This window comes from Ceratotherium simum, chromosome 13 (assembly GCF_057802395.1).
Source record: "Ceratotherium simum simum isolate JZ-2026a chromosome 13, ASM5780239v1, whole genome shotgun sequence".
NCBI classification, from domain to species: Eukaryota; Metazoa; Chordata; class Mammalia; order Perissodactyla; family Rhinocerotidae; genus Ceratotherium; species Ceratotherium simum.
In genome coordinates this window covers 46,781,920-46,805,227 of record NC_141912.1, presented here as the reverse complement: position 1 = coordinate 46,805,227, position 23,308 = coordinate 46,781,920, and the positions used below count along the sequence as shown (strand labels likewise).

General features: G+C 38.1%; 1 protein-coding gene across 1 annotated transcript in view; it reads left to right on the top strand.

Annotated features, from left to right (window-relative positions):
- The window catches only part of CYP39A1 (cytochrome P450 family 39 subfamily A member 1), a 90,442-nt gene that overhangs the window by 396 nt on the left and 66,738 nt on the right, over positions 1 to 23,308 (top strand). The window contains exons 2-5 of the mRNA XM_004424053.3: positions 12,037 to 12,172; positions 14,409 to 14,583; positions 16,513 to 16,662; positions 17,577 to 17,670. Coding sequence (XP_004424110.2) covers positions 12,037 to 12,172; positions 14,409 to 14,583; positions 16,513 to 16,662; positions 17,577 to 17,670 — 555 coding nt within the window. The remainder of the gene's footprint in view (positions 1 to 12,036; positions 12,173 to 14,408; positions 14,584 to 16,512; positions 16,663 to 17,576; positions 17,671 to 23,308) is intronic.

The following is a 23,308-nucleotide window of genomic DNA, read 5'->3' as shown; positions in this document are numbered from 1 at the left end:
TGGAGTAATGTTTTCTTTTTTATTTCCATTTTTTGGCCTTCAAGTGCAATGTTACAACACGGGGAACATACCTGCTGTGCACACTTAAACGATCTAATCATTAATTCCTCAACTAACAACGACTATGTTTTATGCAAGGTTTTTCGAAATAAATAGATTTTTGTCATTATGAAATACAATGCAGCTTGTAAGCTGCCTTTTTGGAAATAGAGATTAATTTATAAGTGCTAGTTACTTCATCATTATTTAAAAAATCCTGGGTATACATATTAACTAAATACTTCCAATAATTGGCAAAGACAAGTGTAATACAATTAATTTCAGTGTATGAAAACGCGTAATAAATTAGTATCCAAATCGAAGTTTACACCAGGCTATTGTAAAAATTGCTTGCAAACTTGGTCTTGACAAATTTAGCTGGCACTGTATTTTCAGCTGTTTTTATTATTTGATGATGATGAGATCCAATTTCACTGCACACTAAGGAAATTAGTATCGTTGTAGTAGATGTTTTTGTCCTTAAAATAGGTTTCAAATATATCTTTCAAAAGTATATCTTTCAAAAATAGTATAAAGGTTACTGCCAACTTTCAAACAATCTTTTGATGAACAGTCTCGTGTGTGTGTGTGTGTGTGTGTGTATTGTGTGGTTGTGCTTTTTGCACATATCTGATTGTTTCCTCAGAATAAATTCCTAAAAGTGGAATTGCTCAGTAGAAGGACACGAACATTGAAATTGTTTATATTATTGTGTTACTTTTGCAAACGGGTGTAACAATACACACTTTTTCTTTTCCTTAGAGTGGAGGGGATTGCCAGTCTCCTTGTATTCTGGCTCACACCAAGTACCATAATTCTTGCTAATCTTAAAGATGAAAAAATACCTTTAAAAGAAATGCTCTTTTGTCTCCCATAGCCTTCCTTAGGCATATGTTTTGATAAATTTTAAGGAAGGTTTTTACAAGCTTGTCTCAGAAGGTCAAACAAGGTCACAAAGATTATTCTGTTTTCTTATAAAAGGTGTATAGTTTTGCGTTTTACATTTAGGTGTATGATCCACTTTGAGTTAAATTTTTTGTATGGTGAAAGTAAGGGGTGAGGGTCGTTTTTTTCTCTAGTTGGAAGTCCAGTTGATCCAGTATCATTTCTTTAAGGACTTTCCTTTTCTCATTGAATTGTATTGGCAGCTTTTCAAAAATTATTTGACCATATGTGTGTAGATCTATTTCTGGCCTTTCTATACTATTCCATTGATTTATATGCCCACTCCTTTGTTAATACTACACTGTCTTAAATACTATAGTTTTTATATAGTAAGTCTTTAAATCAGGTAGTAAAAGTTCTTTATATTTTCTTTTGTAATTGACTTGGCATTCAAGATTATTTGCATTTTAATATAAATTTTAGAATTGGCCTGTCAATATTTATAATAAAGACTGCTGGAATTATGATTGGAAGTTTAACTCAGAAAACTTGAAAGAGAATTGACTTTTTAATAATATTAAGTCTTCTAATCTATGAATGCTGTATATCTCTCCATTTATTTAGCTATATAATTTCTTTCAGAAATATTCTGTAGTTTTTTTGTGATGAAGTCTTGCCTGATTGTTAATTATTTCTCAAGTATTTTATATACATATATTTTTTTCTTAGAGATTGTCTCTGAGCTAACATCTGTTGCCAGTCTTCCTCTCTCTCTTTATTTTTCTCCCCAAAGCCCCAGTACATAACATAGTTGTATATTTTAGTTGTGAGTGCTTCTAGTTCTTCTATGTGAGCTGCTGCCTGACAGATGAGTGGTGTTATTCTGTACCCGGGAACCGAACCTGGGCCGCTGAAGCAGAATGTGCCGAACTTGAACAACTAGGCCATCAAGGCTGACTCAGTTTTTTATATTTTTGAGCTATTGTAGATAAAATTGTTTTCACATTGTTCTCCACTTGTATCCTGCTAGCACGTAAAAATACAGTTGTTTTTTTGTCTGTTAACTTTGTATCCTACGACCTTGCTAAATTCACTTATTAGTTCCAGTAGTTATTTTGTACCTTCCTTAAGATTTTTATACGCAAACAATATGTCCTGAAACAAATATATTTAATTTCTTTTTTTCTCATTCTTGTCCCTTGTGTTATTACAATCAGTACGACATCTACTATATTGTTGAGTAGACGTGGTGAGAGAAGACATGCTTGTCTTTTTCCTAATATGAGTGGAAAAGTATTCAAAATTTCACCATTAAGTTGTGTTATTAGCTGTTTTATTGAAGGTGATCTTCCAGTCCTGACCTTCAATCCAAATCCAGAATTGACAGATGCCGCCAGGTAAAAATAGTAACTCATTATCTCTTTACCTCCGTGCAGTTCTCTGTCTGTGGAATTTTAGTTCAGTTAGTCTTGATTATTTCCCCAACTCTCAGATGCCTTTAAAAATATGATCTTTGTAAGCTATTCATCTTTTCCTAGTGGCTAGTGAGATCCTTAGATCACCTGGTTCTACCTCATCCTACACAGAAACAGAAGCATCTGCATTTGTTTTAAAAGCTGCAAAGTATCCCCTGGATCATAGTTCACTGAAACAGTCGCTTAATAATTGAGATGGTTTGTTTTCTGTAGTTTGCTATTATCAATAATGTAGCAACAAATGTCATTTATATGTGTGCAAGTATATCTGTACAGAAAATTATCAGAATCAAAGTGTAAATGCACTTGTAATTTAGAATGAGACAGGAAAACTTTTGAGTGTTTTAAGCAGAGAAGCAATGTGCTCTGATTTAAATTTTAAAGAGTCACTTTGGCTGTTCTGTTAAAAACAGGAGCATAACGGTAAAAGAAAGAAGATAATATGAATGTTACTGCAATAATTCAAGCTTGAGATCATGGTGGCTTGGACCATGGTGGTAGCAGTGGCGGTTTGAGAAATCCTTGGATATAGTATGAAGGTGGAAGCAACAAGACTTACTGGTGGATTGAATGTGGCATAGAAAAGAATGAAAAGGGTCAAAGGTGGCTCCCAGAAGTTTGGCTTGAGAAACTAGAAAGTGGAGTTGCCAGCAAGTGAGATGGTCAAGATTGCGAGAAGAAGAAATTGGAAGGGAAGATCAGTTTCAGATATGTAGGAGTTTGAGATGTCAACATCCAAGTGGAGATGTTGAGTTAAGCAGTTTATGGATAAATGAACGTGAAGTTTGGGAAAGAGGTCCAGTTATGCATGGGTTTAATCTCTTTTGCCTGTCTTCTACAGCTGTCATTTCCCCTGCAATTCTTTTCACATATTTATTTGTATTTCATGTTTTTTATTTTTCACATTTCTATACTTTCCTTTCTGTAGACTCTCTGTGTTTTGTGGCTTGGTCTCCCTTGTCCTTCTTGTAATTCTTGTCTTTTATTCAGAAATGTCTTTATCATCTCTTTCTTTGCTGAATTCTTTTATTTCCTAATTTTCTTCTATTGTCTCACTATTTCTTCCATGGTTTCTTATATTTCTGCTTTGTTTATTTCCTTTGCAGCTGCAATAATTACATTAATTTTTTTTCTTTTGTTTTTGCTGAGGAAGAGTCACCCTGAGCTAACATCTGTGCCAGGCTTCCTCTATTTTGTATGTGGGTTCCCGCCACAGCATGGCTGCCAACAAGTGGTGTAGGTCCACTGCTGGTCACTGAACCTGGGCCACCGAAGCAGCATGCACTGAACTTAATCACTAGACCATGGGGCTGGCCCCCTAATTTTTTAATTTCATAAAAATAATTTTGCATTACAGGTTTTATGTACTCTTGAGCAAATATTTTTGAGAGTTTCTTCATTTGTAAGGAACTTCTGCTTCTCTCTCTTTTTTATTTTTAAGAATTTTTCTTATAGTGCTGAAGTTTTCCATTTTGTTTAACCATATCTTAAGGAGTTGTGTTGTCTTGGACCAGCTGTCAGCAGGAAGTTTTGGTTGGGGCTGTTGCTTTCCAGGTTTCTTGGCTTAAGTTTCCTATACTCTTTTGCTACAGTGAAAATATAGTGCCTCTGCATGCATGGCTCCTCTGCCTTCAAGATCAAAATCTTTCAGGCTTGAGCTCTCACTGCCTTTCTTCAATAGCTGCTGCTTCTAAGAGAAACAATGCTTGTCTTCTCAGCACTTTTAGAAGATGGTCCTTCTGGAACCTTCTGAACACCTTCTGTGTCATCTTTTGTTACCTCCCTCAATATCCATGGCCTATTTATCTTAGCCCATCTCACAGTGATCCACACTCTGTATATTGCCTTCTCCTATCTCAGAGTGTATATTTCTGAGCTTTTCCGTTATTGAACCCCCTGTACATTCCTTATTCTTTCCCACCATAATGTTATAGCTTCCACTGCCAGTCCTGCTGGTTTCAGGTGCTGTGGGCCACACTTTTGTAGTTTGTAGATTTTCTTCTTATTGTTTAGCTCAACATATTGCTTGTGCTTGCATTTGTTTCATTCTCCTTGTGGCTCTGTGTGGTCCAGGAAAGAAGTGGCACAATTCTGAAAGAAGTTGCCACAATATTGCTACCAAATTGGAAGTCCATCTTCTTCTTTAAAAATTAGTTAGTTTTTTTCAAATAGCTTCATATTCTAAAGGCATAAACTTGTATGCAATGAAACGTATTCTTCTCACCTATGTCCTCCAGCTGCCTAGTTTCCCTTCCAGCAAGAATATTTCCATTCTTGGAAGGAGGATAAACAGCATCATGGGCAGAAGACTCAGAGATATTTAACTTTCAGAGGTAGTCTATGAATTAAAAACAATGAATCAGGGATGTTTGCTTTTGAAAAGATGGCATAGTTCTACTTTTCCCTATTCCTCCCAACTAAGTACAGCTAAATAATACTTGGATATTACATGTAAAATGAACATACGATTCTGAAAGGTGGAGAGAGGAACGCAGATAGGCTAACAACCACAAGATCTGAGGAACAATATGGCAGTGAGTTCCCTGAGTCTTCTTTCTGCTTTATATCTGTAGATTGGTTTCTAGAAAAGCCAGCAACCTGGAGATGCCAGTGGGCACAGACCAAAGAAAATAAATAAATAAGCTCCCCCCAAAAGCCTAATTTCTCTAGGTAAAGGACCAGGAAAGGAGCAGCTTAGCAAGACAGAAAACTTTTAGACAATATCTGCTCTACTCCAGCCAAATACTATAGGAAAAACCATGGCGTCACCTCAGTCAGCAAGTCCCATGTGGAAAGCCTACCCATAAACCCTTGTCAGGCTGTAATGAAGTAACACTCCCCCTCCTAGGTGGGTGGTATCAGAGAAGGCCTAGTGGACAATCATGACTTTCAACACTGCTCAGGAATAATGAGGCCATCACCATTTCAGTGTTAGTGGAGACCACATCAGGAGCCTGGACTTCATCACCACCTAGCAATAACAAGGAGTCTTCTACTCACTGGGGTGGTGATTGATGAGCCCTAGAGGCGGGGTCTGGATTTTCACCAGCACTCAGCAATAAAGAGGCTACTTCCTGAACCCTTTTCACCCCCATGCCAGCAGAGGTCATATTGGAGCAGCAATGAGGATCCCCTCATTTTCCCAGCCAGAGTGGTGTAAGAAGAGACCTAGTGGGAAGACTTAACTTTCACCCCAACCAGCGGTAACAAGGAGCCCTTCTCCTCCAGGTGCAAATAGAGGCCAAGTGAAGAACTTCAATTTCCACCCCACTACCTAGCAGTAGTGAGATGGCATCACCCTTCTCACATCAGAATAATGTCGGAGGAGGCCTGGAAAAATATAAGATTTAAATAAGATTCAGAGTGTCATAACATAAGATTCAAAATGTCCAGATTTAAATAGAAAACGACTCTTCATACCAAGGACCAGGAAGATCTCAACTTGAATAAGACAATCAGCAGATGCCAACATTGAGATCACACAGATATTAGAATTATCTGACAGGGATCTTAAGACAGCTGTAATAAAAGGCTTCAACAGGTAAATATAAACATGCTTGAAACAAATGAAAAAAAGAAGTCTGAGCAAATAAATAGCACATATAAAGAAGAAACAAATGGAAATTTTAGAACTGAAAAACTAGAATAATTAAAAAAGAAAAAAAAACTCAGTGGATGGTACAATAGCACAATGCAGAAGAGAGAAAAGAATCAGTGAACTTGAAGATACATCAATACAGATTATCCAATATGAATAACAGAAGATAAACTGAAAAAAAAAAATGAACAGACCTTCAGGAACTGTAAAACTATAAAAGAAGATCTTAACATTTATGTCATCCGAGTCCCAGAAGGAGAGGAGAAGGAGGGTGGGGCTGAAAACTATTTGTAGAAATAAAGGCTGAAAAATTCCTAAACGTGGCAAAAGACATAAACCTACGGATTCAAAAAGGTAAGCTAATTCCAAACAAAAGAAATCCACATCAAGACACATGATCATCAAACTTCTGAAAACTAAAGACAAAGAAAGAACTCTTAACAGCAGCAAGAGACAAATGAAACTTTATCATCAGGGGCGGGGTGGGAGGGCACTGGAATGATAGGAGATTTAGTGGCATATCATTTTTCAAGTACTCAAAAGAACTGTCCACCTAGAATCCTATCTCCAGCAAAAATATCCTTTAGGAATTAGGGAGAAATCAAGACATTCTCAGTTGAAGAAAAACTAAGAGAATTTGTTGCTAGTAGACCTATCCTAAACAAATAACTAGAGGAAGTTCTCTAAACAGAAAGGGAACAATGAAAGAAGGAATCTTGGACATCAAGAAGAAAGAAAGGACACAGTAAACAAAAAATATGTAAATACAATAGACTTTCCTTCTCCTCTTGAGATTTCTAAATTATGTTTGGTGGCTGAAGCAAAAATTGTAACGCTATTTGATGTGGTTCTAAATGTATGTAAAGGAAATATTTAATGCAATTATATTATATATGGGAGACAGTAAAGGGACATAAAGAGAGATTCACTTGAACTGGTAAAATGAGTACACAAATTGACTATGGTGAGTTATGTATGTTTAAGTAATACTTAGAGCAATCACTAAAAACGCTATACAAAAAGATTCACTCAAAAATACTATTGATAAATCAAAATGAAGTTCTAAAAAATGTTCAAGTAACCCACAGGAAAGCAGGTAAAACAGGAAAACAAAAACCAGAGAGAACACACAAAAAGCTAAAAATAAAATAGAAGACTTAAGCCCTTATATATCAATAATTGCATTAAATTATAAATAGTATAAATATAATTATTAAAAAACATGTTTCCAATATGGATAAAAACATGACTCAAATATATGACATTGGTGAGAAACTAACTTCAGATATAATGAAATAGGCATATTGAAAACAAAAATATGGAAAAAGCTATAAATGTAAGCATTAATCAAAAGAAAGTAGGAGTGGCTATATTAATATCAGTTAAAGTAGCTTCAGAGCAAAGAAGATCATCAGAGACAGAGAGGGATGTTATATAATGATAAAAGTGTCAGTATACCAAGAAGAGTTAACAATCATAAATGTGCATGCACCAAACAGCAGAGCTGCAAATTATGTGAAGCCAAAACTGAAATAGATTTGAAATGGGCAAATCCACAACTATAGTTGGACACTTCAACAACCCTCTCTCAGCAATTGATAGAACAGGTAGACAGAAAATCAGCTAGAATATAAAAGACCATCAACCAAAAGGATTTAAGGAATACTTACAGAACGTTCCACATAACAAAGCAGGGCACACGTTCTTTTCAAGTTCCCTTGAAACTTGAAGATATGAAACAGAAAGATAACAAGAAGCTAGAAACTAAACAATATACTTAGAAACTAAAGAACATCTAAGTAATCCATGAATCAAAGCAAAATTCTCAAGGGAAATAAAAATATATTGAATTGAAAGAAAATAATGCAATCTATCAGAATGTTTGGGACACAGCTATAGCAGTACTGAGAGGAAAATTTATATCACTAAATATTTACATTATAAAAAAGGATGTCTAAAATCAGTAATCAAAGCTTCACCCTCAGCCCCCTCTCACAAAAGAGCAAAACAAACCTAAAACAAGCAGGAGGAAGGAAATACTGAAGAGCAGAAATCAATGAAATTGAAAACAGAAAAACAATAGAGAAAATCAATAAAAGAAAGAGCCAGTTCTTTAAAAAAATCAATAACGTCGAAAGACCTCATGCAAGACTGACAAAGAAAGAAAGAGAGAAGACATAAAAAACCGAAGTCGGTATAAAACAAGAGATATTATTGCATACCCTGCAGACATCAAAACGGTGTTAAGAGAATACTGTGAGCAACCCTACACATATAAATTTGACAACTTAGATGAAATGGACCAATTCATCAAAAAGCAAACCAGCACAACTATTCAATATGAAATAGATAACTTGAATAGGCCTATACAATTCAGGAAATTGACCCAGCCCTGGTGGTCTAGTGGTTAAGATTCGGTGCTCTCGTGGCTGCAGCCTGCGTTTGTTTCTGGTCAGGGAACCATGCCACCCATCTTGGGTTGTCATACTGTGGCAGCTGGGTGTTGCTGTGATGCTGAAAGCTATGCTAACGGGATTTTGGATACCAGCAGGGTCACCCATGGTACACAGGTTTCAACAGAGCTTCTAGACTCAGACAGACTAGGAAGAAGGACCTGGCCACCCACTTTGGAAAATTGTCCATGAAAACCCTGTGAATAGCAGTGGAGCATTGTCTGATGTAGCACCAAAAGGTGAGAGGATGGTGCAAAAAGACTGGGCAGGGTTCTACTCTGCTTTACAGGAGTTGCTAGGAGTTGGAGTTGACTCAACAGCACTAACAATAATATTAAGTTAATAATTTTAAAACTCCCAAAAAGGAAATTTCTAGGCCCAGATTGTTTTACTGGAGAATTATGCCAAATATTTAAAGAAGAATTAACATCACTTCTATACAGAAAGTAGAAGAGAAGGGGGAATTTCCCTGTTCATTTTATGAAGCAATATCACCCTGATACCAGACCAGAAAAAGACAGTACAAAAGAAGAAAACTATAGTTAATAGATGCAAAACTCCTTAAAAAATATCAGCAAATAAAATTTAGCAATATATGAAAGGAGTTATACCCAGTTCCCAAGTGAGGTCTGTTCCAGGGATTCAAGACTGGTGCAGTATTTGAAAACCAATCAGTGTAAGCCACCATATTAACAGCCAAAGAAGAAAAAGCAAACAATCATGATAATTGATACAGAAAAAACATTTGACAAAAGTCAACATCCGTTCATGATTAAAAAAAAAACCTCTCAGAAAAGTACTAACAGAGAGGATCTTCTTCAACTTGATAAAGAACATCTACAAAAACCCTACAGCTAATAGCCGTCTTAATGGTGAAAGATTAAATGCTTCATCTCTGATTGGGAACAAAGCAAGGATGTCTACTATCACCACTCTTATTCCACATAGTGCTGGAAGTTCTAGGGAGTGCAATAAAGCAAGAAAACAGAAGTAAAAGACATATAGGAAGTAAGAATAAAACTGTCCCTATTTGCAGCTGACATGATTGTCTCCTTAGAAAATCCTGAGAATCTACAAAAAATCTCCTGGAACTAATAAGTGAGTTCAGCAAGGTTGTAGGATATAAAGCCAACATGCAAAAATCAATTGTATTGATACATATTAACAATGAATATGTGGAAATGGTAATTAAAAATACAATACCATTTACAATGACTCAAAAAGAGAAAGAAATATTTAGGTGTAAATTTAACAAAACATGTATAGGAGTTGTGTGCTGAAAACTACAAAACGTTGATAAAAGAAATCAAATGAAGAGACATACTATGTTGATGGACTGGAAAAGCCAACATTGTAAAGATGTCAGTTCTCCCTAAATTGATTTACAGGTTTAATGCAAATCGTATCAAATTCTCAGCAAGTTTTTTTTGTAGGTATAGGTAAGATTACTCAAGAATTTATATGAAAAGGCAAAAGAGCTAGAATAGCTAAAACAGTTTTGAAAGAGAAGAATAAAATGGGAGGAATCACTCTACTCAATTTCAAGACTTATTATATGGTGACAGTAATCAAGACTGTGTGGTATTGGTGGAGGGATAGATTCAAAGATCAATGAAACAGAATAGAGAATCCAGAAATAGACACACCTAAATGCTCAACTGATTTTAGACAAAGATGCAAAAGCACCTTTACTCAATGGAGTAAAGATAGCCTTTTCAACAAATAAAACATAAAACCATAAAACTTTTAGAAAAAAATATAGGAAAATATCTTCTTAATCTAGGGCTAGGAAATAGTTCTTAGACTTGACAACAAAAGCACAGTTTATAAAAGCAAAAACTGATAAATTGGACCTCATCAAAATTAAAAACTTTTGCTCTAAGACCCCATTAAGAGGATGAACAAACAAGATATAGACTGAGGGAAATATTTGCAAGTCATGTATCCAACAAAAGACTAGTATCTAGAATATATAAAGAACTCTCAACACTCAATATTTTTTTTTGCAGGGAAAGATTCGCCCTGAGCTAACATCTGTTGCCAATCTTCCTCTTTTTTCTTTTCCTCCCCAGTCTTCTGGCACATGGTTGTATATCCTAGTTGTAAGTCATTTTAGCTCTTCTCTGTGAGCTGCTGCCACAGCATGGCAACTGACAGATGGGTGGTGTTGTTCCGTGACTGAGAAACAAACCTGGGCCACTGAAGTGGTGAAAGTGCCCAACTTTAACCACTGGGCTGTCAGGGCTGGCTCTCAACACTCAATATTAAAAAAAAAAAAATAACAGTCCAATTATAAAATTAATAAATGACATGAACAGATAATTTACTGAAGAGAATAGATATACAGGTAGCAAATGAACACATGAAAAACTGTTCAATGTCATTAGCACTTGGGGACATGCAAATTAAAACCACAGTGAGATATCACTATGCACCTAACAGAATGGCTAAATAAAAAATAATGAGAACAGCCAAATGCTGGTAAAGATGCAGAGAAACTGAATCACTCATATGTTGCTGGTAGAAATGTAAAATGGTACAACCACTCTGGAAAACCCTTTGGCAGTTTATTAAACAATGAAACACATAGCTACCAAATGACTCAGCAATTGCACTTCTGGGCACTTATTCTAGAGAAGTGAAAACTTATGTTCACACAAAAACCTGTACATGAATGTTTATAGCAACTTTTTTTGTAACAGCCTGAAACTGAAAAAAACATAAATGTCCTTCAACAATGTTTAAACGAACTGTGGTATATCCATACCATGGAATACTACTCAGAAATGTAAAGGAATGAGCTATTGATACATAAAACAACCTGGATGGATCTCAGTGAATTATGCTGAGTGAAAAAAAGACCCCCCCCCCCCAAGTTTCCATTGTGGGAGATCGAGATTTGGCCATCCTAAAATATATCTCTTTACCTTGATTGTTTTCTCTGAGGGACATTTGACCTCCCCCACTAACTGCCTAAAGAATTTGACATGGTGCCTCCTTCCTGGAACAGTTCTTCTATCATGATGGCTGTAAAAATAATGTAGGATAAATGTTACAATAGGAAAGGCACCAACAAGCCCATCTTATCAGAAGTTCTCTCTCTCTGGCCACATTCTCTGGATATCCCTGCAAGGAGTTGCCAGACAAACATTTACATTTAGAAGCGAAATCTCCATTTGTAAAGGTATCTCCCTCTCTGTTTTGGGAAGGGGGGGGATGGCCTCATTTCTAGAGGCTTATCAATGTGGAAGGTGAGGCCTTAAATCTGCATAATAACCTTACTCTTGTTTACTGTGCTTTAGTGGTAATCTCCTGTAACTGACTCCCCCCACCCCCAACATCCTCCTTTGTTGTTGGCTGAACATGGTATTTAAGATGAGAATTTCTGCTATTGTGTTGAGAAACGCAGTGTCCCTGCTTTCTCCCATGTATACATGTTATTAAACTTGGTATTATTTTCTCCTACTAACCTGTCTTGTTAATTATTTGGCCAGCCATAAGAACCTTAAGGGAAAGGGCAGAGGGAGATTCTTCCTCTTCCCCTGACACTTACTAATATGATCTGTATTTGTGTGTTTTCTTTCAGCATGGACCAATATTTACAGTCTTTGCTATGGGCAACCGAATGACCTTTGTTACTGAAGAAGAGGGAGTTAACGTGTTTCTAAAAGCCAAAGAAGTAGATTTTAAACTGGCAGTGCAAAATCCTGTCTATCATACAGGTGAAGAATTTTTTCAGATATTTCATTTAAAATACAACATTGGAATCCAAAAGTAGTTTTAAGTAACAATTACATCCTCCTCACTCCTCTATCAAGAAATGAGAGGGCCCGTTTTTTTATTCTTTAGAGTAGGGATAGTAGGAGAAAAGAATTTATGATGAGTTTGGTCATTGAAAAAAAAATTATTGGCAACCTGATACATTTAGATCTTGATTAGACATGTATAAGAGATGAGGTTACCTCACTGATGTTTACTTTGGAAAATATTTGGAGTCTGTATCCTGTTACAGCTCTCCATAATGTTGCTAACTCTCTTCTGCTGCTGTGTATACAATGTTCTACAGGCTATAGCTCTTGGCTTGATCCCTTGTTGCTACTCTTCTCTCTGAAAGTAGAATTCCACTGCTTAGTAAACCCTTTACATGGCATTTCCTGACATATTCCATAGGGCTGTTAAGGTAAGTGGGGCTTGGCTTCATGTAATTGGTGCCCGTTCATTCTCCATCCTCAGAGACTGCTGGATTGTACAGTCAGCACGCTTCCAGTGTGACAGTCTGCCTTTATTTTTTCCCAGGCTGCAAACATGTGTCCTGAGGTCATTTGTCCTCCCAAGAATGCAGAGCTGGTTCATTTTGTGCCTGGTTCTTTTCTCTGCTTTCACAATGTCTGTGCTTGCTTCTGCTGTCTACGGCTTCTTTCTCTTTGCTTCCCTTTTTGCTTCTTTCCTAGGTTTTTTTTCAGGTAGCCTCTCGTGCATTTCTTGCCATTAAGACGAAACAGTTTGTTTTAAAAGCTGTCAGTGATTATTAGCATGATTATTTTTTCTTTCTGTTTGCATTAAAATCACAACATGTTGCTTAAATTCTTTGACTGTTTAGTGCTTCTTGATGTTTGGACTATGGAATTCCAGATCAAAGAATATAAATACTTTGAAGGCTCTTGATCTGTAAGTTCACATATCCCTTCAGGAAAATATGCCTACTTACTCACCTATCAGAGGTATATGGAATTGATCAGTTTTTCTCACTTATGTTTCCTGTGTGGACTTTTATGTTTAAATATTTCTACTTAGATGAAATATGTTAATATTTACTGTTGAGCCAGCTTCTTATTCCTCTCGTGTATTCCCCTACCACAGAGAAGATGTATGCTCAGGAAATCTAAAAATTATTTTTAATTAATTTACACAAAATGTAATCTACACAGAATAGAATGATGAATTACAAAAGTAAAAATTATTTTTTGAAAAAGTTACTTTGAAGACAATAAAACAGGATTAAAGAAAAATAAAAAGGAATAATGAGTTTAAAAACTCGCTCGTACTCTCACCACCTCAACCCAAGCAGGAGTATGCATGGTGGAAGGAGCATGAATCCTAATATGGAGGAAATAGTGGGGCCAAAGCTAGTCATGGGTTTAGGAAAGGCCTCCTGGTGGAAGTAATGTTCAAGAAGACGCTTGAAAGAGAAATAGAAATTAGCAGGAGAAATTTATGGCTTGTGGGTCGGGGGAAGGTTGGTCAAGTAGGGAACATTCTGAGCAGATAGAACAGCTCATGAAAATGCTGGGATATATAAAAGAGTGTGTGTTTTCAGTAAACCTGGAATATAGATTTGGAGGGAGAAGGGGGTGGAAATATCATTGGAGAGCTAGAAAGATGATAGAAGACCTTGTAAACTTTGTTAAGGATAAGAAGCCATGAAAGGTTTTAAACATGGACATAATCATTAGATTTGTGTTTTCCAGAGGCCCTCTTTTTTTTTATGTGAGGAAGATTAGCCCTGAGCTAACATCTGTTGCCAATCCTCCTCTTTTTGCTGAGGAAGATTGGCCCTGGGCTGACATCCATGCCCATCTTCCTCTGCTTTATGTGTGGGACGCTGCCACAGCATGGCTTGATAAGCAGTGCATACATCTGCGCCCGGGATCTGAACCTGCGAACCCTTGGGCCGCCGAAACGGAGCTCATGGACTTAACCACTATGCCACCAGGCCAGTCCCTCCAGAAGCCCTCTTAATCACCCATTTATAGATCATCCCTTAAAGTGAATCACCCTACATACTTTTACTGTCTCACAGAATGGGTTGGATCTTCATCTACTTTTATTTGCAGGAGGTGATTTTATGTACTGGGTGGACATTGGCTATAGTCCCTACTGACCAAGTATTAGTAGGGGTACATTGACTATTTGCTTCAAGGAGTTGTTTCTTTTGATAATAGTTTTCTCTGTTTATAGCATCAATTCCAAAGAATGTATTTTTAACAATGCATGAAAAACTTTATACTGTGATGAAAGAGAAACTAGGGACTAGCAATGTATATCAGTTCACTGGACAACTGACTGAAGAATTACATGAACAACTGGAGAATTTAGGCACTCATGGGACAATGGACCTGAGCAACTTAGTAAGGTAAATAGAGGCATTGGTATTATTTAATCTTGTTTTTTTGGAATAAAAATTTTAAAAAATTTGAAGCATATACCTTGGACTTCAAAAATTATCTGGTGGATTGATGAAGTCTACCTAACTAGGCATTTAAGAGATTATATTAATCTTTTAAATTGTAATTAATGGGCAATTTTCATTTAGCACTCTGATTTTAAGATGAGCAAATAAGCCAATGTAATCATTTTAATACGTTAAAGTAATTTCTCTTTAGTCATTCCATACAATTGTGTGTGCTCTACATGGATTTTCCTCTTACAATTGTCATGCGTCCATCAGAATTTTGAAAAAAACGTTCAATGTAACATGTGATTACAAGTAGACATTGAAAGGACGGGGAGAGGACAGAATCATAAAGTAGATGACAAAGGTCCGGATGTTTGAGAGGCTTGAAAGGGTGGCTGAAGCAAAGTCAATGTGGGCCTCAGGGCTGAGCCCAGGGTCCTCCTAGAGGGTTGGTGCTGAGACACAGGTGAGACAGGAAAGGGCAGAAGCCAGGTAGCACTCAGCCATGTTCTGAGGCTTCCTGGTAAAGGTAAGGGCTGGGCATGGGAGCCATGAGAAGAATTCCCCACATGCATAAGGAGATTTGGTAAATTAAGTTACCAATAAGGCATTTTTCCATCTCAGTGGGATACTGGGATGCTGGAGGCAGGATTCAACAGTGCAGACTCATAAGACAGAACATTTAATATTTTGTTAGAGGTCCAGAAAAAGAGAGAGAGAAAGCGAAAAGAAAAACAAGCAACCAGCCAAACTTTTAGCATGCCCAGTATCTACAACAAAACAAAACTAATTCTTGGATATCTTTGAAACTTTGGGGTAAAGAGATCCTGCAAGTTTTCTAGTGAGGATGGGATGGTAAATAAAAATGAAATAAACAGTACTTAGTGTTACTATCTAGGGCATATTAACAATCTTTGATATCCTTTTACTTAAGTATGCCACAGTAATCATTTTATTCACTTATGGTAAAATTGGCTGATGATAGGTGCTATATTTCAATATGAAATATTTCAAACTTGTAGGATCCCATGAGATATTAGGAAATTTGGTCACTAATATTGACCTTGATTCTTTGTTCGGTTATTTGGTTACTTTTTGCTGCTATCTAGAGGCATGAGCTGTATCTTAGTTACTGTTTTTTTTGTTGTTAGTGCCATCGAATCAATTCTGACTCCTAGCGACTCTGTGTACAGCAGAGCGGAACCTTGCCTGGTCTTTTCGCACCATCCACTCACCTTCCAATGCTGTATCAGACAATGCTCTGCTGCTATTCACAGGGTTTTCATGGCCAATTTTTTCGGAAGTGAGTGGCCAGGTGCTTCTTCCTCATCTGTTCTAGTGTGGAAGCTCTGCTGAAACCTGTCCACCACGGGTGACCCTGCTGGTATTTGAAATCCCGGTGGCGTAGCTTTCAGCAACACAGCAACACTCAGCCGCCACAGTCTGACAACTAACAGATGGGTGCTGCGGTTCCCTGACTGGGGAAACAAACCTGGGCTGTGGTGGTGAGAGCACCAAATCTTAACCACTAAACCACCAGGGCTGGCTAGTTATTGTTATTATTTGTTAAATAAATCCTTGTTGAAATTGTATTGAATCAATTTATTTCTATGTACCATCTCACATTTGTCAAGATCTAACAGTGCTTGCTTAGAAAGCATTTTAAAATCTTCAGGTAACTAAGACCACAATTTCAGTTACTCCAAGTCATCTGGACCACAGTAAGCAGATATTAAAACCTCTTAAGAGTGACTTTTTCACAAAAGAGTCTGTCACATATTATTATCTACCCCTAATATATAGCTATTAAATAATGCCCTCTTTGTCTCTTGTGCCTTTCTATTTTGGTCATCAGGTCTGACTTTTTATGTGTTTCTATCTTTGTAGGCATCTCCTTTATCCAGTCACAGTGAATGTGCTCTTTAAAAAAGGTTTGTTTCCCACAAACACGAGGAAAAGCAGGGAGTTCTATCAGCATTTTCAAGTTTATGATGAAGGTTTTGAGTATGGGTCCCAGATGCCAGAATGTCTCCTAAGGTAGAGTGTTTGTTGCCTATAATTACTTCATTGACCACGCTCTTCTCAGCGATTCATACATTTCTCTCATTTCGCTGTTCTAAGTAGATATAACAGCAGTTTAAGTGGAAGAGAGAGAAGCTATTTCTTAGGACCAGTTTGTTTTTGGTGTGTGTGTGAATTGAGGGAGGAAATGAAGAAGAGGGTTGTATTATTTCCATTTTTTCTTATTTTGAGGACCAAAAATGAGAGAGAGAAAGAGAGAATGAGAATGAAATGAAGAATTTATTTTGAGGCCTTTTATCTCATTTACAGCTTATTATCACATTCAATCCACCAATTTGGAACCATGCTAAATCATCAAGTGTGACCCGTCTCAGAATCAGACATTATTGTCCTTACTTTCTCTGAGGCAAAAGTAGGTGTGGTCAAATGTATTTCTCACAGTTGGCTGAGATAAATGTTTATAAAATGATTCGAATGCAAAATAACTCATGATTTTTTAATCTCTTGGTAGTTAGTCTACAATGATAACTGGTCAGAAAAGATTAAAAAGATCATAGCCAATTTGCTTTCCCTGGATAAACCCAGCAGTGGGTAGTGGGTCCCTGTGCTGGTTTTTCATCCTCCCGCAACTGACAAGAGCCAGAGTAAAAGTAGACCAAGCAGGTCATGGGCCCTGTTTTCTTATTCAATGCCAATCCTGTAGGAATTGGAACATTTATTTGCAAAAGACACTAAAATGTGGCCACCTTGCCCCTTTAATTTTCCTTGTGAATTAGTAAGTCTGAAGGTAGACCTCTCATGAAATTCTAGCTGAAAATGAAGAAATTTGGAGAAATAATTATAATTCCATAGACATTCCCCCTTTTGTGCTGTAACCTGTTACTCATAAAGCGCTCTCAAATTAATTTATATGCAAATTTTTCACCTAGAAACTGGTCAAAATCCAAAAAGTGGCTTCTAGCACTTCTTGAGAAAAACATGCCGGAAATAAAAGCATACAGATCTGCAAAAGATAATCCCATGGTAAGTAGTCCTTAGCTTTTTTGCTAAAATATATGAGATGAAAACAGTAATAAACTATGATTGTTAAAAATATATTTTTGCTCAAAATCGTGAGATTACAAAAATGCCAATCACTGTGTTGGGTGATTACATATATTATTTTATTATTACATCCTTACAACAGTGAGGTAGGTATTAATTCTATTCTACATAAGAAAAAACCGAGGCTATAGACAACCAAATGAAACAAAATTCTGAGGTTTTTTTATTGGTTTATATAGTATACAGTTGGGTGTGTGATAGGTGGAAGTTATGACAAATTAGGCAAAGATAAGAAGGCTCTACAAAGTAGACTTTGTTCTTGATGCTACTACCACTAATTGTTTCTCTCTTCAAATGCAAAGAGGGCCGGCCCCATGGCTTAGCGGTTAAGTGCGCTTGCGCGAGCCACTACAGGCTGCCCCGGGTTCGGATCCCGGGTGTGTACCGATGCACCGGCCATGCTGAGGACACGTTCCACATACAGCAACTAGAAGGATGTGCAACTATGACATACAACTATCTACTGGGGCTTTGCGGGAAAAAAAGGAGGAGGATTGGCAATAGATGTTAGCTCAGAGAACCAGTCTTCCTCAGCTAAAAGAGGAGGATTAGCATGGATGTTAGCTCAGGGCTGATCTTCCTCACAAAAGAAAAAAAAAATGCAAAGAAGTACTGTAGTATAATTTAAAAAGCAAGGCCCTGAGAGTCACTTTCCTAAGAGTCCTAGATCTGAGGTTCTTCAAGTGTGGTCCCCAGACCAATGGTACCAGCATCACCTGGGAACCATTCAATCAGAGGCTCTTGAGTGGAACCCAACAGTCTGTGGCTTAATAAGCCTTCCAGGTGTTTGTGATGCTTGCTAATGAATGGTTCTCAGCCCTGGCTGCTCTTTGGAATCTTTGGGAGCTTTTCAAAACTACCTGATTCTCCAGACCCACCCTCCGAGTCTGGGATTCATTTGATCTGGACTGCCTGGCTCAAATCCAGTCACTGGTTATATGACCTTGGGCATGGTACCTAACCTCTTGGCCTCAGTATGGTCACCTACCTCATAGAGTTATGGGGATTAAATGAGTTAATATTTGTCAAGCATTTTGAACATAGTAAGGACTAGTAAGAGTGTATCATCATTTTAAAAGAATCACTTCAGGGGCTGGCCCGGTGGTATAGTGGTTAAGTTTGCACACTCTGCTTCAGTGGTTTGAGGTTCACAGGTTCCATCCTGGGTGCAGACCTATACACTGCTCATCAGACCATGCTGTGGTGGCGTCCCACATACAAAACAGAGAAAGATTGGTGCAGATGTTAGCTCAGGGCCAATCTTCCTCACCAAAAAAAAAAAAATCACTTCAGATCTTTTAGTATTTAACGATGATATCAAACATTTTTGTTTGTTTGCTTTTAGTTATTATAGCAAATGTTATCACGAACAACTCTGCCTAACAGTGGAGAGGAAGACAGACTTAGAAAAAAAGGAATATGTGAATGTTTAGGTATCTCCCTCCTGAATACAGGGAATAGAAAGCTATATATATTGGAATGCCCTTCATTGACAAACTATGTTTCAGCTAAGGATTCTGTTCTACAAACAGACGCAGACAAAGACACATTTTGGTTTGCATTATTTTTCAGGATTTAGGGATAAAGCCATATGTGTATAATAAAAGCTGCACACAGATAAGTCTGTAATCTATGGGCCTAGCAAACAGAGTTTTTAATGTCCAAGCTAAAACTCTCTACTGACGATAGTCTAGAATAGCTCTTATTTTTATTATTCTGAAGAAATGAGGCATTTTTAATCATAGGTGTTCTAACTCCCTATTTGAATAAAGACACATTTTGGGAGTGACGTCAGCATCATGGCAGAGTGAGTTGTTGCCTTTGTCTCTCCCCTCTGAGTTACAACCAGTCAGACATCCAGACACCAACAAAGGACTCCCTGCACAGCACATCAGAATGCCTGAGTGATCCATGCATCTATATATCTGAAGGTGGGTGGTCTGGATTTCTGGGAGGCAGTGGAACTAGGGAAGCAGTCTGCTCTCTTTCCCCTAGTGGTGGTGATCCAAAATGCGGATCCTCACACTGGCACACACGCCAGAGACTATTTGCTGCAAGGGCAAATACAGCACTCCTGGCTTGGTCTCTGCCCCCAACAGTGGTGGCAGGTGATGCACACATCCCGAGGCTTCAGGACACAGAGCGGAGCTGGCAAGCCGGCTGCCTCCCCCTCCCCCAGCAGTGGAACTGGTCTTTCCAGCAGTGGGGACTATATCCAAGGCATAAATTTCCTCAGTGAGGGCGGGGTGCCCTTCTTAAAAAGCACACTGGTGGGCACCAGTGACCAGAGATGGCAGGGCCAACAACAACACTTGTGGCTTAGCCTCTACTCCTCCCCCAGCAGTGGCAGGTGGCACCTGTGACCTGAGGCTTCAGGAACCACAGCAGAACTTGAGAGTCAGCCCCTCGTGATGGCACGCCTGGCACTGGTTCTACTGGCAACGGGGGCTACATACAAGAACCTGGGCCCCTGGCAGCAACAGCGACACCTGTGAACCCAGTGCCCCTGGCAGTGGTGCTGCCAGCACCCCCAATAACCCAGGAGCAGCAGCACAGGTGTTGCATAGGGCAGCAGCACCCCAGCCTGTGGAGAGCCTGCAGAGGGCAAGTGGGGGAGCATGAGACCCAGGCGACCCCAGAAGCAGCAGAAGTGCACACAACCTGGTGACTCTGGTGGCAATACCTGAGACTGCAGCAACATCATAAGCAGCAAGGCAGCAGCAACCTCGGAGGCACAGTGGCACAAGGAGGGCATTGACGATGCCTCTGGCAGAGGCAGTGGAGGATGTAAAGTGCAGGCTCTCAAATACAACCAGAAGCAGCTCAGAACCAAAGTAACCAAAGCCATACCCAAATAAGAATGGCGATTACTACCCCAAATGCGTAAGCAGAGGATCAACTCATCAAATGCCGTGGAGAACTACAGTTACACAGCAGAGCAGAAGAATGACAACTCTCCAGAAACCAAACTTGAAGTCACAGAAGCTTACAATCTGACTGACAGAGAATTCAAAATAGCTGCCGTAAAGTAACTCAACGAGTTACAAGAAGACTCAAAAAGACAGTTCAGTGAGCTTAGGAATAAAATCAATGAACAGAAGGAATATTTCACCAAAGGGATTGAAGCTCTAAAAAAAAAAAACCAAACAGAAATTCTGGATATGAAAAACACAGTTAATGAGATATTTTAATGTAGAAAGCATAAGAAATATAGCAGACCTTATGGAAGAGAGACTCAGTGAACTTGAAGATAGAAACCAAGAAATGATCCAGGTGGAAGAGGAGAGAAAACTAAGATTTTTAAAAAATGAAGAAATTCTTCAAGAAATATCCGATTCAATTAGGAAAAGTAATGTAAGGCTTGTAGGTATCCCAGAGGGAGAAGAGAGGGGCAAAGGAGCCGACAGCTTATTCAAAGAAATAATAGCTGAGAACTTCCTCAAACTGGGGAAGGAACTGGACATACAAGTACGTTAAGCTAATAGAATGCCTAATTACATCAGTGCAAAAAGATCTTCTCCAAGGCATATAATATTAAAACTGTCAAAAGTCAATGACAGGGCCGGCCCCGTGGCTTAGCGGTTAAGTGCGCACACTCCACTACTGGCGGCCTGGGTTTGGATCCCGGGAGCGCACCGAGGCACCGCTTCTCCGGCCATGCTGAGGCCATGTCCCACATACAGCAACTGGAAGGACATGTGACTATGACATACAACTATCTACTGGTGCTTTGGGGCAGGGGGGAAGAGGAGGATTGGCAATAGATGTTAGCTCAGAGCCGGTCTTCCTCAGCAAAAAGAGGAGGATTAGCATGGATGTTAGCTCAGGGGTGATATTCCTCACACACACACAAAAAAGTCAATGACAAAGAGAAAATATTAAGGGCAGCAAGAGAGAAGAAAATAACCTACAAAGGAACCCCTATCAGGCTTTCAACAGATTTCTCAGCAGAAATCTTACAGGCTAGGAGAGAGTGGAATGATATATTCAAAATACTGAAAGACGAAAACTATCAGCCAAGAATACTCTATCCAGTGAAATTATCCTTCAGATATGACAGAGAAATAAAAACTTTCCCAGACAAACAAAAGCTGAAGGAGTTCATTACCACTAGATCAACCTTACAAGAAATGCTGAAGGGAGCCCTCCTACCTGAAACAAAAGGCAAAGGTTTACAAAGCTTTGAGCAAGGAGATAAATAGACAAAATCAGAAAATTGCTGCTCTATATCAGAATAGGTTAGCAAACACTTAATTATAAAATTAAGGATAAAGGGAAAGAAAGCATCAAAAATAACTATAACTGGGGCCAGCCCAGTAGCACAGTGGTTAACTTTGGCGTGCTCTGCTTCAGCAGCCTGGGGCTCACAGGTTCAGATCCCAGGCATGGACCTACACCACTCATCAAGCCGTGCTGTGGTGGTGACCCACATACAAAATAGAGGAAGACTAGCACAGATGTTACCTCAGTGTCAATCTTCCTCAAGCAAAAAGAGGATTGGCAGCGGGTGTTAGCTCAGGGCCAATCTTCCTCACACACAAAAAAATAACTATAACCACTTCAATTTGGTCACAGACTCACAATACAAAAAAGAATAATTTGTGACAAGAAAAACATAGAAGGGGAAGAGGAAAGGGATGGAACCTGCATAAGCTAATGGAGATAAGAAACTATCAGAAAACGGACTATCTCATCTATGAGATCTTTTATACATACCTCATGGTAACCACAAAACAAAAAGTCAGAGCAGAGTCACAAATGATAAATAAAGAGAAAGTGAGAAAGCCATCACAGAAAGCCACCAAACTGAAATGGCAGACACAAATACAAGGGAAAAGAAACAATGGAAATATAGAACAACCAGAAAACAAAAGATAAAATGGCCGTATTAAGCCCTCATATATCAACAATCACTCTAAATGTAAATGAATTGAATTCACCAACCAAAAGACACAGAGTGGCTGGATGGATTAAAAAAACAAAATAAATTTTAAACTTTGCTGAAGTTAATGTAACATTTAAGACTTTGGGACAGAATTCACTTTGAACATTTAGTAGCAGTTTCACTTTATTTTTCAATGTATCACTTCTATTTTCTTCCAGCAGTGTTCATACTGAGCTTATGTTTTTATACCCACATTTTTTTAAATGTGGGCTAAGGAAAAAAAAAAAGATTCTGTTGTCTTCTACTGCGTACGTAGATTTCAATGGCTTAGTTAAGCAGAAATCTGGAAGAAGTTTTTAATTTTTTTTAATGTTATACACACATTTTATCACATCATAATTTTATTACATTATAACATGAGTGATTTCTCCCATGTTATTCTAGATATATATTAAACTAGTATTTTCATTTAAAAATTAAGACTCTACTACAGAATCGCATATCAAGGGAATGAAATACATCTATAGAATTTTTCATGAGATGCAAATTTTGTGTTGTAACATCTTATATTGTAAGTATGATAGAAACCAGCAGTAAATGAAATTTATACTTAAATTATTTTCAATTCTGCTAATCCATTATTACAAAAACAGTAACAATAAGACATCACTG